The 17475-nt window shown below is 38.1% G+C and overlaps 1 protein-coding gene across 1 annotated transcript in view; it reads right to left on the reverse strand.

Moving 5' to 3' along the window:
• LOC123877738 (alpha-2A adrenergic receptor) overlaps positions 1–17475 on the reverse strand; it is a 369354-nt gene that overhangs the window by 186892 nt on the left and 164987 nt on the right. The window contains exon 3 of the mRNA XM_045924600.1: positions 6467–6610. Within this exon, the coding sequence (XP_045780556.1) occupies positions 6467–6610 (144 nt within the window). The remainder of the gene's footprint in view (positions 1–6466; positions 6611–17475) is intronic.

The following is a 17475-nucleotide window of genomic DNA, read 5'->3' on the forward strand; positions in this document are numbered from 1 at the left end:
TTCAAATAAATAATTATGTATTTAGGCAACGTCCATCTTGACAGCTTGACATTTGTCTATTAACATATTAATATTATGAACCTAACGGTTATCTAACCTTCTTTTCTACAAGAAAACTAGAAAAGAGCTGATAACTCTTAAACGGCTGAACCGATTTTTTTAGATTATAGCTAAGAACACTCTCGATCAAGCCACCTTTCAATCAAAAAAAACTAAATTAAAATCGGTTCATTCGTTTAGGCGCTACGATGCCACAGACAGATACACAGATACACAGATACACAGACACACAGATACACAGATACACACGTCAAACTTATAACACCCCTCTTTTTGGGTCGGGGGTTAAAAAGAAAATCATAGTACGCCTGGCCATGCACATACGGGTATTCAGACTACACACCTTTGAGAATATTAAAAAGAACTCTCAATCCCCTACAGAACTTCACTCCACTCCGTCTGTTTACAATGACCCTTAGGGTTTAAATAAACCTACAAACAAAAACCCCTTAATTTCCGAAAAACCTAAATCCCAAATCTACTCAAACGCATAAACCTTATAAAAGGCAACCGTTTACACGACCAATTTCCGTTTTAAAACCACTTTTTAAAACCCCATTTTTAGAAATCCGTAGTAAAATATGGAATACTTATAGTTTAGTTCTGTCCATCTATCTGTGTGTCACAAATATAAAAATAAACTATAAGGGCTGTAAGTTTGAAAATGTGTACGAGTACCTATTGGTTTTAATTTAGATTTCCATAAAAATGTGAATTATATCTAAATTTTATAAAAATCGATTTTCAGGGTACCGGTTTACTCTTTCGAATGATACCTTGTTAAATATACAAGTATTATGAAAATGTCATTATGAAGTTTCTTTGATAGATTTTAGAAAGAACTACCATTGAAGAAACATCGATGGCCAAAGTTTATATTTATTTATTTCTCTCATTTATTTATTTTGCACATTTTACCCTATTTTTAAAAAATGTTCAAAAATAACAGCAATAACAAAAACAACAGAAAAAATAACAGAAACACAGAAAGAACAAAAAATAAAATAACATTATTATTTTATTATTTACGCATTGCAGTACATAGTAATAACTGAAGTGGACATTGTAACAGCACATGACTCCTACAAAAAAATTAGTCCAAAAGTGTTATTGGTTGAACCATAGTACGGAACCCTTCGTATGCGTATCAGACTCTCACTTGGCCAGTTTTTTAAAACCTCATTTTTATGAATAATTTGCGCGCCTTGTGGTGGGACGTACCGTCCGGGGCAAAGCGTGACGAATATTTTAATCCGGGGATTTTATGTTCGCTCAAACTTCGTTAGCGGCGTTGTAAAAGGGTAAATACACTTTCATAGTGCTATAACGCTACTTATAATTTTGTTAGACTTTTTTTAGTATGCTCGTAAAAAAGCGTTTGAATACAATCGAAGGTAATGTAAATGATAAATCAAGGTTCGAGTCGGACTTGCACACGAAGGGTTCCGTATCGGACAAGAAATACCACTTTTTACCAGGATACTTACTTCAAAAGGAAAAAGGAACCCTTATAGGATCATTTTGTTGTCTATCCGTCTCTGTCTGTTTGTATTTAAAAATTCCGTGGGAACTCTACTCTTCCAGGATAGAAAGTTGCCTTCATCAAATTCCGGGACGTAAGCTACCTCTGTACTAAATTTCATATCAATTGGTTAAACAAATTTTCAAAAAAAAAAGATTCCGACGAATTGAGAACCTCCTTTTTGAAGTCGGTTAATAAAAAATAGGTAAATAGATACATACATCCGTGCAAAATGTTGAACAGAAAGTACAATGATGGAAGCAAAATAATAGGTAGTAACAAGAGAAGGTAATGTATGCCACACACAAAGGCAAAGTGATGTACGTATAGCTGCAGGTAGCAAATAGCTGAGATGAATATTATTGCTACTTTAAAATCATTTCCATTTGGTGATATTATTATTTTTAAACCCTGACCCAAAAAGAGGGTTGTTATAAGTTTGACGTGTGTATCTTTTTTTTTTATTATTATTATTGACATTAAAAAATATACAGAGAGTTTTTGTTACATTCAGCGCCACAAAAATCACAGTTGGTAATCTGTCTGTGGCATCGTAGCTCCTAAACTAATAAACCGATTTTAATTTATTTTTTTTGTTTGAAAGGTGTCTTGATCGAGAGTGTTCTCAGCTATAATCCAAGAAAATCGATTAACCCGTTTGAAAGTTTTCAGCTCTTTTCTAGTTACTGTAACCTTCACTTGTCGGGGGTGTTATAAATTTTTAATTTGTAACAAACAATTTGAAGAGTAGACTGTTCATGCTGCTAATTGGCACCGGCTCCAAAGTATGTTATTATAGAACCAAATTAACTCTTGTATACATTATACATTCCGTAATAAATTAAATTATTTTTAACTCTTTAGTGTTTGTGGTTTTTAACACGGTTTTTTTTTTGCAAATGTTTTATTCATATGCTACCTTTGAAACAATCCATCTCTAGTAGGTAGGTAGGTATATTTACTCATGTGACGACAATGCTCCGGATTACGCATTACGCTCTTAAAAATTCAACGGGACTCAATTCTTTGTTACGTGTATAGAATAAAATATTCCTATTGTAGGTATCTGTCTGGATGGAGCATTATATATTTCGTAGCAAATTTTTGTAGGTTCTATACTTACTTTATACTGTAAAGGAACCCTATAAAGTTTACAGGGTTCCGTGACTCTAGAAAGGAACCCTTATAGGGGCGCCAGCCAGGTAACCTCCCAGTGTGCCTGGATGCTGCTGGTCCCTTTTGGATGCGTCCGAGGGGAAGAGCAGTGTTCGGGCCGGTGCGCCCCGGTAACATGGCTAATAATTTCTCTTCGGAGATATTGTTGGCTATGGCTAATGACCTGGCAGGGGGGGAGGTTTCTCCGCGTGTCCCTCTGACTAGCAGAGGGCACAGTGGACGAAGCGGAGGATGGGACGCGGACGACGTGCGCGTCCCAAGGTCGAGGGACGTACTTTGTTGGTGCGTCCCGGAGGTGCGGTGGTGGGGACCGAGCAGGTCCCCGGTGGAGGGTCTGCCTCGGCAGACGTCGCTGGCTGGGTAGCGGTTGTTTGCTTCGGCGTTCCCGTGACCCAGTCGCCAGGCGACGCGCAGTAGCGCCGCTGGGGTTTAGTGGGTATTCCGGTCGCCTCTCGGCCGGCGAGTCCCACATACCCTCCCTCAGCTGGCTGGCTGCCTCACGGCCGGCTGGCTAGCTTCCGGGGGGGATGCGTAAATGCATTCCCCAGCGTCAACAAAAAAAAAACCCCTTATAGTAGGTACAAGAAGCTATAGCTTGTGGGTGCCTTCAAAATACCTTTTTCCAACCATCCCATAATGTCTTGGTAATGGATGTTATAATTAATCACAGAAAAGAATTGCTACGATGTTTGGGATGTCAGGCTCTGGTGCAGGTGCTGTTCGCGAGATCACTTAGTGCGGGTTCGTACTACTGTAGAGGCATGCAGCCTCTTTTAAGACCGGCAGCTGCGAAGCAAGCAACCCACTTTGCAGCTGTCAGTTAGAGAACACAATTTGAATTAGGAACGATTTAAAATATCTTGCTGGCCTCCGGGCAGCGCATTCAACCAATTCACTTCAGATCATCAAGACCGAAACACTTCGGTCTAGCATCAAGCTCCGGCCCTCGTTTTTCTACCACAGTTTTAATTGTAACCAAGGCACATATTGTAAATACAGCCCAAGTAATACAAGTGATAATATGTAGCAGTATTTTTATTTATCAGTTATCTATCATACGCTGCATGGCTGCTACACTACAACCTACTTCTTCTTCTTTTAAGCTTTCTTCTTTAAGTCTCCATCAATTCAACCTATTGCCGCACACTACTGAGTACGGGTCTCGTCTTGGAATGAGAAGGGCCATAGTCTGCCACGCTGGCCCAATGCGGATTCGCAGATTTCACACACCTTTAAGAACATGGAGAACTCTGAGGCATGCAGGTTTCCTCACGATGTTTTTCTTCACCGTTAAAGCAAGTGATATTTAATTGCTTATATCGCACATAACTGAAAAGTTAGAGGTACGTGCCCGGGATCGAACCCCCGACTTCCGGTTAGGAGCCGGACGTTCTAACCACTAGGCTATCACAGCTTCTAAGCCACAATACCTCGCTAATAATAAAAATAATTAAATAATCATTATTCAGTTACAAAATCCAGTTAGGTAGAATCATAATACTTATTACCTTCTTATTTGTAAATGCAAGAAGTAATTAAGGATAGGGTCGTTGTTTAATGAAGTGTATAATTGTATAAATACATATTAAAATGTATAATTGGGACACTGTCTCGTTATAATCCCACAAGTTTATGAAGTTTGTGAGTTGTTGAGTTGTTATATTGTGTTTAGGGAGGGAAAGTTTAATTATATCGATAAATAAATATCGATATTAAATCATATAATAACTAGCTGATGCCCGCGACTTACTTCGCGTGGATGTAGGTTTTTAAAAATCCCGTGGGAACTCTTTGATTTTTCGGGATAAAAAGTAGCCTATGTGCTAATCCAAAATATAATCTATCTCCATTCTAAATTTCAGGCCAATTCGTCCAGTAGTTTTTGCGTGAAGAAGTAACAAACGTACACACACACACACACACACACACATAGCCACAAACTTTCGCCTTTATAATATTAGTGTGATAAACATCAGATAGTTAAATTACATAATATCGATAGTAAATCTATGCTTCATTTATACGATTCTGTACCCAAGGAGTGCTAAAAAGAGCCTATTACTAAGCCTCCGCAGTCCGCTGTCCATCCATCTGTCCGATTATCTGTCTGTTCGTCAGCGGGCATCTCATGAGCCGTAATAAGTAGAGAGTTGAAATTTGTTTTAAAACAGGTTTACGCATTGTGTTTTCGTTCAACGTTAAAGCAAGCGATATTTAATTGCTGATAACTTACATAACTCGGAAAAGTTAGAGTCACGCGCCTGGAATTGAATCCCCAAATACTTCGGAGATCTACCTCTTAACCAGTAATCTATCACTCCTAATACTAAAGTACTGTTATATTATTATTTATCGATAAATATAATAATACGGCCAAAGTACACCCCTAGCAGCCTCGTGCAAACAACGATGCAAAACTTGACGGTGTGAAATTAGTTACATACATAATAAACTTATCTCAATCCCCCGGGTGGGGGTGGGGGGAATAAGTATTTAGATTATTCAGGACGTATTTACCTTGAGGTATAATTGCCTAGTTAACAGTTTAACTATTTCTGCTGTGATAAACGTTGCTCCTTTGCATAAAATGGTTCAAAATTAACATGTTAGGTAGAGTTCAGATGTTAATGTACCTATTCTGAGCTGTGAGTTCAAATTTTTGCATCAAAACTTGCTCATAGAGTTAGCATCAAAAAATATGACAATATATTTTCTCTGAGCTCAGATCAAGATATTGAGTCATTAAAAATTCACAGTTTTCGGATTTTTTCCTTTACTTGTGCTATAAGTTCTACCTACTTGCCAAATTTCATGATTCTAGGTCTACGGGAAGTACCCTATAAGTTTTCTTGACAGACACGACAGATGGACAGACAGACAGATAGACATAGACAGACAACAAAGTGATCCTATAAGGGTTTCATTTTTCCTTTTGAGGTACGGAACCCTAAAAATTAAAAAAAAAACTGGTCTATCTCTACTATTTACCTTGCATTGTGGGAACTGCTCGGGCGGCCGCGACTCCCGCCAGCCCAGTAAAGGCGGTATACACACTAGAGCACTCATGAGCCACACTACCGAGATTATAAAATGATTTTGAGTTTGAAGGGAAGTACCCTATAGGTTATTTGACAGACAGACAGTGATCCTACAAGGGTTCCGTTTTTCCTTTCGAGTTACGGAACCATAAAAATTAAAAAAAAACTGGTCTATCTCTACTATTTACCTTGCATTGTGGGAACTGCTCGGGCGGCCGCGACACCCGCCAGCCAAGTAAAGGCGGTATACACACTAGAGCACTCATGAGCCACACTACCGCGATTATAAAATGAGTTTGAGTTTGAAGGGAAGTACCCTATAGGTTATTTGACAGACAGACAGTGATCCTATAAGGGTTCCGTTTTTCCTTTCGAGTTACGGAACCATAAAAATTAAAAAAAATGGTCTACCTCTACTATTTACCTTGCATTGTGGGAACTGCTCGGGCGGCCGCGACACCCGCCAGCCAAGTAAAGGCGGTATACACACTAGAGCACTCATATGCCACACTGTCGCGATTATAAAATGATTTTGAGTTTGAGTTTGAAGGGAAGTACCCTATAGGTTATTTGACAGACAGACAGTGATCCTATAAGGGTTCCGTTTTTCCTTTCGAGTTACGGAACCATAAAAATTAAAAAAAAAAACTGGTCTATCTCTACTATTTACCTTGCATTGTGGGAACTGCTCGGGCGGCCGCGACACCCGCCAGCCCAGTAAAGGCGGTATACACACTAGAGCACTCATGAGCCACACTGCCGCGATCATAAGCGCGGCGCGCGCAGGAGTCCGTTTTTTGAGGTAATCTACCGCCTGCAACAAAGGAAACATCTCTTTAAAAAAAAATTAAGTACAGTCAAAGGCCATAAGTCGTGTAGCATCTTAATGATCATATTCGTGTGGCACGGTTATGTATACATGCGTTTTATTATTATTTATCTACTATTTTTGGTACACCAACAGGTGTGTGGCGTGTTTATAGACAAAAGATCATACGTGCGACAGGTTTTTGATGCAATAGTTTCACGGAATTGCTACTCGAATTCTGAGGCCGACCGTACAAACTATGAAAAATTGTGGAACCGACAGGATTCGAACCTGCGTCTCGCGGACGAGAGACAACACAAGATTTGACAGTTCTAAATTATATTTAAAACGGTCAAACCGTATCTGTCCTTTTCATATTACATTAGTAAGAAGAGAGTTAAAGAATTAAAGAAGGAGAGTTAGGAGGAGAAAAAGGACTCTACGGCTGAGATCTATAGAGATTAGAGCGTACTTTATCAGCTTTGCTCAAGCAAGGGGCATGAGACCGGCTTGCCCGCGAAATTCAAATTTAATTTGGTTTTTCACAATTTGTAAACTAATACGACAACGTAGGCTTATGGCATTCTGATTCCGACAGTGGCAGTATCATCCTCACAGGTTTATATAAAATCTTTACTTGAAAAGGTCCAGTTTAAGAAATTAATTAAAGTATCGACTAATCTGTGAGAATAGTTGAATTTCGCGGGCAGGAACGCTGTCTCGTTTTAACAGTGTCTTAAGTCTAAGCAAACGCTCTAGATATAGATCTCAATAACTCAACCTACAAGTGTAAATTAAAAATTTATAACACCCCCGACAAGTGAAGGTTACAGTAACTAGAAAAGAGCTGATAACTTTCAAACGGCTGAACCGATTTTCTTGGATTATAGCTAAGAACACTCTCGATCAAGCTACCTTTCAAACAAAAAAACTAAATTAAAATCGGTTCATTAGTTTAGGAGCTACGATGTCACAGACAGATACACTGATACACAGATACATAGATACACAGATACACACGTCAAACTTATAACACCCCTCTTTTTGGGTCGGGGGTTAAAAACTTAGTTGTGTTCAGAATCAGTACCGCTTGCTTTAAACTGTATATAGGCCAAATATCCAGATACAATGTAATACATTTATTATTATTATCTTTACGAGGGAATTCGTCGAGTAGGTACATGAGTGCATAATGTTCGACGAGTTAAATCCGATATTATTATTGGGTTTGGCGCGAGCGTTAACAGGGCTCTCTCCGTCACTTACTCCATACAATCGTAGTACCAATTTCATTTGAATATTAATCAACCAAAGCCTCAATAGCTCAACGGTTATAGAAGAGGACTGAATTCCGAAAGGTCGGCGGTTCAAACCCCACCCGTTGCATTATTGTCGTACCCACTCCCTCCTTAGCTGGAGGGGAAAGGGGTATGTTAGTCATGGTAAAAATGGCTAATATTCTTTTAAAAAAATAAAAAAATAAAAAATGTCTATTGATTGATTAATGTCGATTTTTCTAAAAATATGTAGTTTTAAAATTACAGGGGCTCAAAGATTTGTATGTGAATTTTTAAAACCGCGTAACTTTGAAACCGAATATTTTAACGCAAATCTGGAAAACCACAGGCATAGATATTAGTACCTGGAACGTTTCTACAAAATTCCATTGAGTATGATTGGTTAGTACCTATTCCAATGAGAGACGAACTACGTTTGTATGGAGCGAGTGACGGAGAGACCCCTCTTAATGCGTTGCGGTGAAAAGTTATTTTAATATATCTGAAGTTTGCACAGCGGGGCTCATTGGTGGAATTCGTATTACACTCCGGCGTTTAATGTATTTTCGGAGATCAGAGTCATTCAGCGCGTGATAGAAAGCGCCATGCTTGAAGTATCGCTAAGGCCTTAAACCTTAGTATTTTACGACACCTGCAAGGAAAAACATCGTAAGTCACTTTTTAGCGATTTTGAGTTACAATCATATTCATAGTGAACAAGAAATGCCCTCTTTTTAACCCCCGACCCAAAAGAGGGATGTTATAAGTTTGACGTGTGTATCTGTCTGTGGCATCGTAGCTCCTAAACTAATGAACCGATTTTAATTTAGTTTCTTTTGTTTGAAAGGTGGCTTGATCGAGAGTGTTCTTAGCTATAATCCAAGAAAATCGGCTCAGCCGTTTGAAAGTTATCAGCTCTTTTCTTATTACTGTAACCTTCACTTGTCGGGGGTGTTATAAATTTTTAAACTACACTTGTTGGCGCTTAACCCATGAATCTAAATTATGTGGCGTTACGATTTTAGCCAATGAAAAAGGTTGTAACTCAGCATCCATTGAAAATGATAAAATGGTATCTTTTAATGATTTAATTATACACTTCATTAAACAACGACCCTATTAATTAATAATTATAGTCCGTACAATATGACTTCTCACGCGCCATTTTTAACCCCCGACCCAAAAAGAGGGGTGTTATAAGTTTGACGTGTGTATCTGTGTATCTGTGTGTCTGTGTATCTGTGTATCTGTGTATCTGTGTATCTGTGTATCTGTGTATCTGTGTATCTGTGTATCTGTGTATCTGTGTATCTGTGTATCTGTGTATCTGTCTGTGGCATCGTAGCGCCTAAACGTATGAACCGATTTTAATTTAGTTTTTTTTGTTTGAAAGGTGGCTTGATCGAGAGTGTTCTTAGCTATAATCTAAAAAAATTGCTTCAGGTGTTATAAATTTTTAATTTACACTTGTTACTCTATGGGTCAACTGTCATGTCAAAAGTATCACCCTTAAAATAAGAACTAAAATTGAACTTTTGATATGATATTTGACCGTGAGAACTCATTTGTTACGCATTCGTTCTTTCTATTTGGCTTCGCATGTATTTTTTACACTCAGACTGCTCCAAAAAGAAGTATAATATTTTCAGGGTTTATATATATAGAGTGTATAGATGGACAGACAGATGGACAGTGGAGGCTTTGTAATAGAGTTCCATTGACACCTTTCGGATACGTAACCCTAAAAACCGTCGGTTCAGAAATGAGTGTTTTCAAGTTTAAAAAATTAAAATCAAACTTAAAATTCATGTCGCTTTTTTTTTATTCACTATAGGTAAGCGTTTGACCACATCACACCTGATAGAAAGTGATGATATTGTGGTCTAAGATGGGACGCGTTTACCTAGAAGGTGCCTATTCACTCTTGTTTTAAAGATACCCGGATTGGTCGGTCGCTGGTAAAATCTACCAATTTAATTCCCCAAGTAAATAGGTAAGTAGTACCTATTGTACGAATTTTTCTTTTTTCACACGCAATCTTTTCCTATTTCAAGTCGTGAAAGAAAAATTATTTCGTAAGTAGGTAAGTACCTACTCGTATTTTGCTTGGAAATGGTATTTCGTTTAGAAATCGTATTTCTGAGTGACCGAGCGGCCACGCCATCAATCACTGAGCACGTGAAGAAAGCGAACGGAACAGATGTATTGTATTAAACAATATTTAACTGTACTTTATCCACGGAAAGAAGTTAGTACAGGGACCTCTCTGTTGCGTAATCTCATACAAATGACAGAGACAAAAAACTCAGTGGGCGTTAGCAATTTTGAGTCACTAACTAATCACAAACGAAACTATGTTTTCGAATTGAATTTTGAATGTTTTTGAAAACATTTTTAAATTGAATTTCGAATGGTTTCTGAAAACATGTTTGTGATTTTTATTGGATACTAGCTGATGCCCGCGACTTCGTTCCTGTGGATATAGGTTTTTGAAAATCCAGTGGGAACTCATAGGTTTTCCGGGATAAAAAGTAGCCTATGTTTTAATCTATCTCCATTCCAGATTTCAGCCAAATCCGTCCCGTAGTTTTTGCGTGAAAGAGTAACAAACATCCATTCATACATACAAACTTTCGCGTTTATAATATTAGTAGTATTATTTTGTATAAGACTACGGTACTAAGGTACGGTACTAAGGAGCGCTATTCTAACTTCTTTCCGTGGACAAAGTATGTATAGTAACTTCCATACGCCCCAATTCCCGCGCCGACATGCAACTGACAGCCTGAGACGGGCGCCCTACAATAAATCATAACAAACAATTCGATATTTCCTCCATTCCACAAATGGAGAGCCCACTCCAGCGTGGAATCCTAGGAAATTAATAGTATTACCACACACTATGCACACAAATATCTCTCAAATAGTTTGTTGTGGGCTCTTCTCAGACTTGGGCGCGTTTGGAACCCTCGTAGCTTTAGTTTTAAGTATTATCACCACTATATCGTACAAGTTTAACAATTTCGACCATCAAAAGGAGTACAATTGTACCTACTTTGAATAAATGATTTTGACTTTGACTTTGACTTTATCATAAAAGCGAAAGTTTGTGTGTGTGTTTGTGAGGGTATGTGTATGTTTATGTGTTTTTCACCCAAACACTAGGTACTGGGTGGATTTGGCTGAAAGGAACGAAGACAGATTATGCCTTGGATTGGATTACTTCATAGGCTACATTTTATTCCGTAAAAATTCGATGATTCCCGCGAGATTTTTGAATCATATTATATCCACAATGAAGTAACCCACCTCAACGTGGAATCCAAGGATATTAATAGTATCACACTTTGCACACTAATTATAATAAACGTGAAAGTTTGTGTGTGGGTGTGTGTGTGTGTGTGTGTGTTTGTTTGTTTCTCTTTCACGCAAACACTATTGGACAGATTTTGTGGACCCTGTATTAAAATACGCTATGCTTGGTTAAAAACCTACTGTTTACTAAACGAATACACTGATCGCGAGCAATTTACTCTTATCCGTTGAGGTGTTCCATCATCTATCTTCGAAGATATTCATCAGATCTTCACCAAATTTAAATGGAACCACCTGGGAAGTATACCCGTTCAAACAAAAAAAAAAACCAAATTCAAATTTAAATTCTAAATATTTTTATTCAATTAGACTTTTACAAGTACTTTTAAATCGTCAAGAGCATCTACCACTGGTTCGGAATGCCTTTCCTACCGAGAAGAACCAGCAAGAAACTCGGCCAGACGGAAATCGGTCCAGACGTTTTCGAGTAATCGGGGAACAAACATAAAAAATAAAAATAAAAAGATTCCGACGAATTGAGAACCTCCTCCATTTTTGAAGTCGGTTAAAAACTGAAAATAAGTGAACTGCGGCAGTGAAAAAGTTTGTTATAGTTGGCATTTTAAAAAATCAGGGTCACCTCGGTCAAAGCATATTTAGAGTTCACAGTTTGGAATAGTTCGGTGTCGTCCCGCCCGCGCCCCAATAGGCGAAACTTATGTAGTTAGCAGCATTTCCAAATTTACGGTCCCTCGCCGAAATAGTTCATGTTGTACGGTCTGGAAACTGGCTGAGAAATTTATTGATGATGGTTAGAATATTTGAGTAAGTATCATTTGTTTATTGGAATCAACTCGTTCTGTATGACACTATTAAGAGGGTTCTCTCCGTCACTCGTTTCATACAATCGTAGTTCCAATTTCATTTGAGTATTAAGCAACCAAAGTCCATGAAATTTTGCAGACATATTCTAGAAACTAGAATAACAACCTCAACGAGTGACGGAGAGAGCCCTGTTAAGCAAGCTTGGGCTTGTGGGTTTCAACAGATTGATACGTTATCTATACTTACTAATAAATAAAATTGAAGTGTTTGTCTGTAATTTCGAAATAACTACCGCATATTAAGCTCATATATTATGGTTATTTGAACGTACCATAACTGAATCACACGTTTTTAAAGTTTTTGTCTGTCTCACTGTCTGTCTGTCTGTCTCTTTGAACGGGCTCATCTTCGGAACGGCTGAACCGATTTTGACGGGATTTTCACAGACAAGTAGAGGATTGACCAGGGTGTAACATAGGCTACTTCTTTTAAACTTACTTACTTTTTAACTACTGTTTTTCTACCTATGTACACTGAAATCAGACGGGCAGACGAATAGGCAGTCAGACATACAGAAAGACAGACATACAGACAGACAGACAGACAACAAAGTGATTCTATAAGGGTTACGTTTTTCCTTTTGAGGTACGGAACCCAAAAAACCGATAGACGTTGGGGTCCCAAGGTGATAGAATCGCGACCCCGCATGGAAAGCGCAGCGTTCGAAGACCTACTAAGTGGACAAACGACATCAAAAGAGTCGCAAAAAGCCGCTGGATTCATATTTATCGTAGCTACCGTATAACTATTTGAAAATTAATATCAGTCAGTTAAAATTTCTCTAAAAGTAATTAAAAGTGAAACGAATTACCTCCCGGCTGGAAAAGAAGTAATTAAAACTTCGAGCATTAGAGTTGCTGAGTAATGGAATATCAAAGTTACATCGCGTCAGGTGAAATTACTTTACGATTTTTAATTTTTAAAATAAATTTTGGTAAGTTATTAAAAATTGTCTAAGGCCTAGTCCACACAGCGATTTTTATTCTCGCGAACTTTATTCGCGCGATTTAATTTCCGCGTACGGAATTTCACCTGACCGCACTGCAAATTCGGTGAGCGCCATACAACCTAATACTGCACAAAATGATCGCGCGAATTTAATACCGGAATTTGTGTCAAATCAGCGATTTTTACGCGCGAATTTTAAATGAGGAGACGTTGTGGCCTAGTGACAACGCATATCAATCGATTACAATTGTTAAGCAACGTTGACCTAAGTCGATAACTGGATGGGTGACCGACTTTGAAAGTCCGTATTTGGCCTTTTCGTTACCTCAGTGCCTCGGAGAGCACGTTAAACCGTCGACCCCAGTTATTATATCTAACATCTGATAATAACTGTAAAAACCTAAGAATCGGAATTTCGTTCTCTTAGTGAGTTGTATGCGAAAGGATCTGGGAACCCACCGCATTATTATCCCAAGATAACTCCTTCAATTATGTGATTAATGGAAAGGAGTCACGACCCTCAGCAATGAAGGAATACGACTATAAAGAGAAATAATTTTAAATCGCAGTGCCATCTCCATATATTATGATTGCAAGTGTTACAGAAATGCGAAAAAAAATCGCGCAATTTTTATTCGCTGTGCGTTTTAAGTTTTAGATTTAGGTTTCTTAAAATCCTGTGGGAACTCTTTGACTTTCCGGGATAAAATGTAGCTTACGTCCAAGTCTTTGACTATACCCATGCAAATCACCAAATCACATCGATTCGTTGCTGTATTGTGACATGATTGAAGGACAAGCACACAGACAAACATACTTTGCATAATATAATATGAGTAGTGATTGAATGTAGGTTAGTTAAGTGTCACTAAAAATATCACAGACACAACTCATATAAACTAACAACTGAACTGCTATCGTACGACATAATTCCTAGGCTATGATATCTGGACGATTTCTATTCAAAATGAACGGCGCCCATAAAAACTCACCCGTCCACAATAAACCGCTATCTTAACGACTGTGAGATGCGGAATTTCTAAACGTGTCACAGATAACAAATAGGTTGACTATACCTATCGTCTAGAACGTACAACTTATTAAAAAAACCGGCCAAGTGCGAGTCAGACTCGCGCACTGAGGGTTCCGTACTCGGGTATTTTTTCCAACATTTTGCACGATAAATCAAAAACAATTATACATAAAAATAAATAAAAATCTGTTTTAGAATGTAAAAGTAAAGCCCTTTCATATGATACCCCACTTGGTATAGTTATCTTACTATGAAAATTGAAACACATTTTAATTTTTTTTAATGGTGTAACCACAAATTCGTGGTTTTCAGATTTATTCCAGTATTTGTGCTATAAGACCTACCTACCTGCCAAATTTTATTGTTCTAGGTCAAGGGGAAGTACCCTATAAGTTACTTGACAGACACGATGGAAATACAAACAGACAGACAGACAACAAAGTGATCCTATAAGGGTTCCGTTTGCCTTTTGGTGCCACAGAAAACAAAATGAAGTTAAACAGCACTAAAACCTGACTTATTATCCGCGAACTTCTGATAGATAGCGAAAGATTAGTAAAATTGTGTTTATTTTATTTATGAACTCAGAATTTTTTCCTCTTTCATTTGATATCCCACTCGATACAATAGCAAAAAAATTATTTGGAGACCCCGTCTTTCTTGGATCCATCAGGTTGATTTTTTCGTATAGAATGTAGCGTATGCCACCCGGATCATAATAACCTCCTCACTTCATTTATCAAAATCGGCACAATAGTTAAGGAGCTACGGTAGAAGACACATAAATACAAACCTACATACATATACTGCTAAAATCATAACCCTTCCTTTTAGCTTTGTCGTAGTCGGGTAAAAAACAAGTCCGCCATCTTGAAATTCAAAATGGAAATCATTTTCATTATCCGCAACTCTGATATTATGACGTATATTTACTTAACAAATTAATACGTTCTTGAAAATATGTTTATTCCAACAGGTCAATAGCTATTCGTGGTGTGATGTCCTCCAATAATCCTTGTAAATTAATTATATTTGTCTACACGCCATATTAATATCATAATAAGTGTGCCCCACGAACATCGAAACCTATGGGGCACATTTCACCCCATAAGCACGCACATAATTGAAATGTGCCACAGCCTAAACAAAGACTATAATAGTCTACAAGGAACTAGCTTAACTTGCTATAATCCGCTAAACTAGCCAAATCTGTACGGTGCAACATGCATGCATGCACTTTTCCACTATGGATTCTATTAACTTTGGATGTCGTACGATGTTGTCCTGGTTTGCATAATTCTACCACTGGATTCCACATATTTGCTAGCTTGAAGCTATGCTACCTACCAACCCAACAGTTCAGCTGATTTTGATGAAATTTGGAACAAAGTTAGCTTACACCCCGGGGACTACTTTATCCAGGAAAATCAAAAAGTTCTTACGAGGTTCTTAAAAGCCCAGATATGAAAATCTCTGTGACTCTTATATGAAATTTGGCACAGAGGTAGCTTGCGTCCCAGAAATTGAGATGAATAAATTTTTATCCCGGGAAATTAAAGAGTTCCCACTGGATTAAAAAAAACTAAATCCACAAGGACTAAGTCGTGGGCATCAACTAGTCTATAATATAAAAGAGACGTTGTGGTCATCATTTACCACGGGATAAAAGGCATCAAAATAGTCTTTCCTTATATTATCTACTGTGGTAACACCCCCCTCCACGAAGATCAATGGCGTTGTCTTACTGTATGTATTTACACTGTATACATGTTCGTCTTTCAGGTCAGTGGCCGTCCGTGGCGTCACGTCCGACGGTAATCATTCTAAATTATTTCCAGGCCGCGCTCGGCACGTGTCGGACGTGTGTTGAGGGCCTTATATTTTTTTCAAACGCCTCCAGCAAAAGTGGTCATTATGAAACATTGATGAAGAAGATGGAATTCCCTTAGTCTGTAAAAAGGACAGAGAAAAACATCCATACTTCGATAGTCGATACTAATATTTTTTTTTTTTCTTTAAATCTGGCTTTACTCTGATTAGCCAATGTCAAGTTTGTAGTTTTATTTTCAAGTTATTGAATCTATACAAGTATCGACTCCGTCTGTGCCGGCGCCCGCCGACATACGCGCGGCGCCCCTTTAGAGCGCTTCCCAGTCAGTTCCACCACCAAAAAACATCAACTAACACAAAAACCAGCCACTCTTAGCAAAAAAAAAAACACTCCAAACAAGCACAGCACGTGCGCCAGCAAACGCCATCACAGACGAAGTCCGATACTAATATTATAAATGCGAAAGTCTTAGGGTTCCTTACCTCAAAAGGAAAAACGGAACCCTTATAGGATTACTTTGTTGTCTGTCTGTCAGTCTATACTATAATATAAATAAAAGTAAAAATATAATATAAATGCGAAAGTGTGTCTGCCTGTCTGTCTGTTAGCTTTTCATGGCCTAACAGAACCGATTTTGATAAAATTTGGCACAGAGTTAACTTACATCCCGGGGACGGACATAGGCTACTTTTTATCCTGAATTAAAGAGTTCTCATGGGATTCTTAAGAGCCCAAACCGATTTATTCAAAAGGTACAGAAGTAGCTTGCGTCTCGGAAATTGAAATAGGCAACTTTTATCCCCGAAGATTAAATAGTTCCCACGGGATTTGAAACACCTAAATCCTCGCTGACTAAGTCGCGAGCAACAGCTAGTATCAAAAATATTTTATCACGTGTAACACTGTCATGCATAGGAGCTCAATTGTATTTCCTTTAGCGTACTGACTGTTTCGGTAAATGCGCTTAGATTTCCCGAGCGTATTGCTTCGTTTGCCAATTTTCAACTTTTCACCAAGGAGGTCGGCGAATTTGGACCCAGCATTTTTGAAAACCGTTCAGATTCAGAAATTATTTAATTTTAATAATATTTTTCAGAGTATTTTTCTGTGTAAGCCTGATACTTTTAAAAGATGGCGATCAAAAATGTAGTTATTCACAAGCACACATTATAAATAACCGTTACATGGCAATACAAGTGAATATCTTTTTTCTCCCAACTTTATTTGATAGACTTTGATGAAGTTTTTTGTTAGACTGGTTTACTACAACAAGCATGAGAAGTTTGATTCGTGAACGTGGGCTTGAGGCTCACGGTTCCGTTAGTTTGGGTCTGAAACTCTATGGAATTCGCCAATCTCCTTTGAAATATTGCGATGAACATTTTATTTTAAGCTTGGTATGTCACTAGGTTGTTAGGGTTCCGTATAGCTCAAAGTCAAACTCAAACTCACCTACTCAATCTCTGCGTCAATCACTACCCATATTATAAATGCGAAAGTGTGTTTGTTTATGGGTCTGTTGGTTTGTCCTTCAATCACAACGCAACGGAGCAACGCGCAACGGATTGATCTGATTTTTTAC

Source organism: Maniola jurtina, chromosome 24 (assembly GCF_905333055.1).
Source record: "Maniola jurtina chromosome 24, ilManJurt1.1, whole genome shotgun sequence".
Classification (NCBI taxonomy): Eukaryota; Metazoa; Arthropoda; class Insecta; order Lepidoptera; family Nymphalidae; genus Maniola; species Maniola jurtina.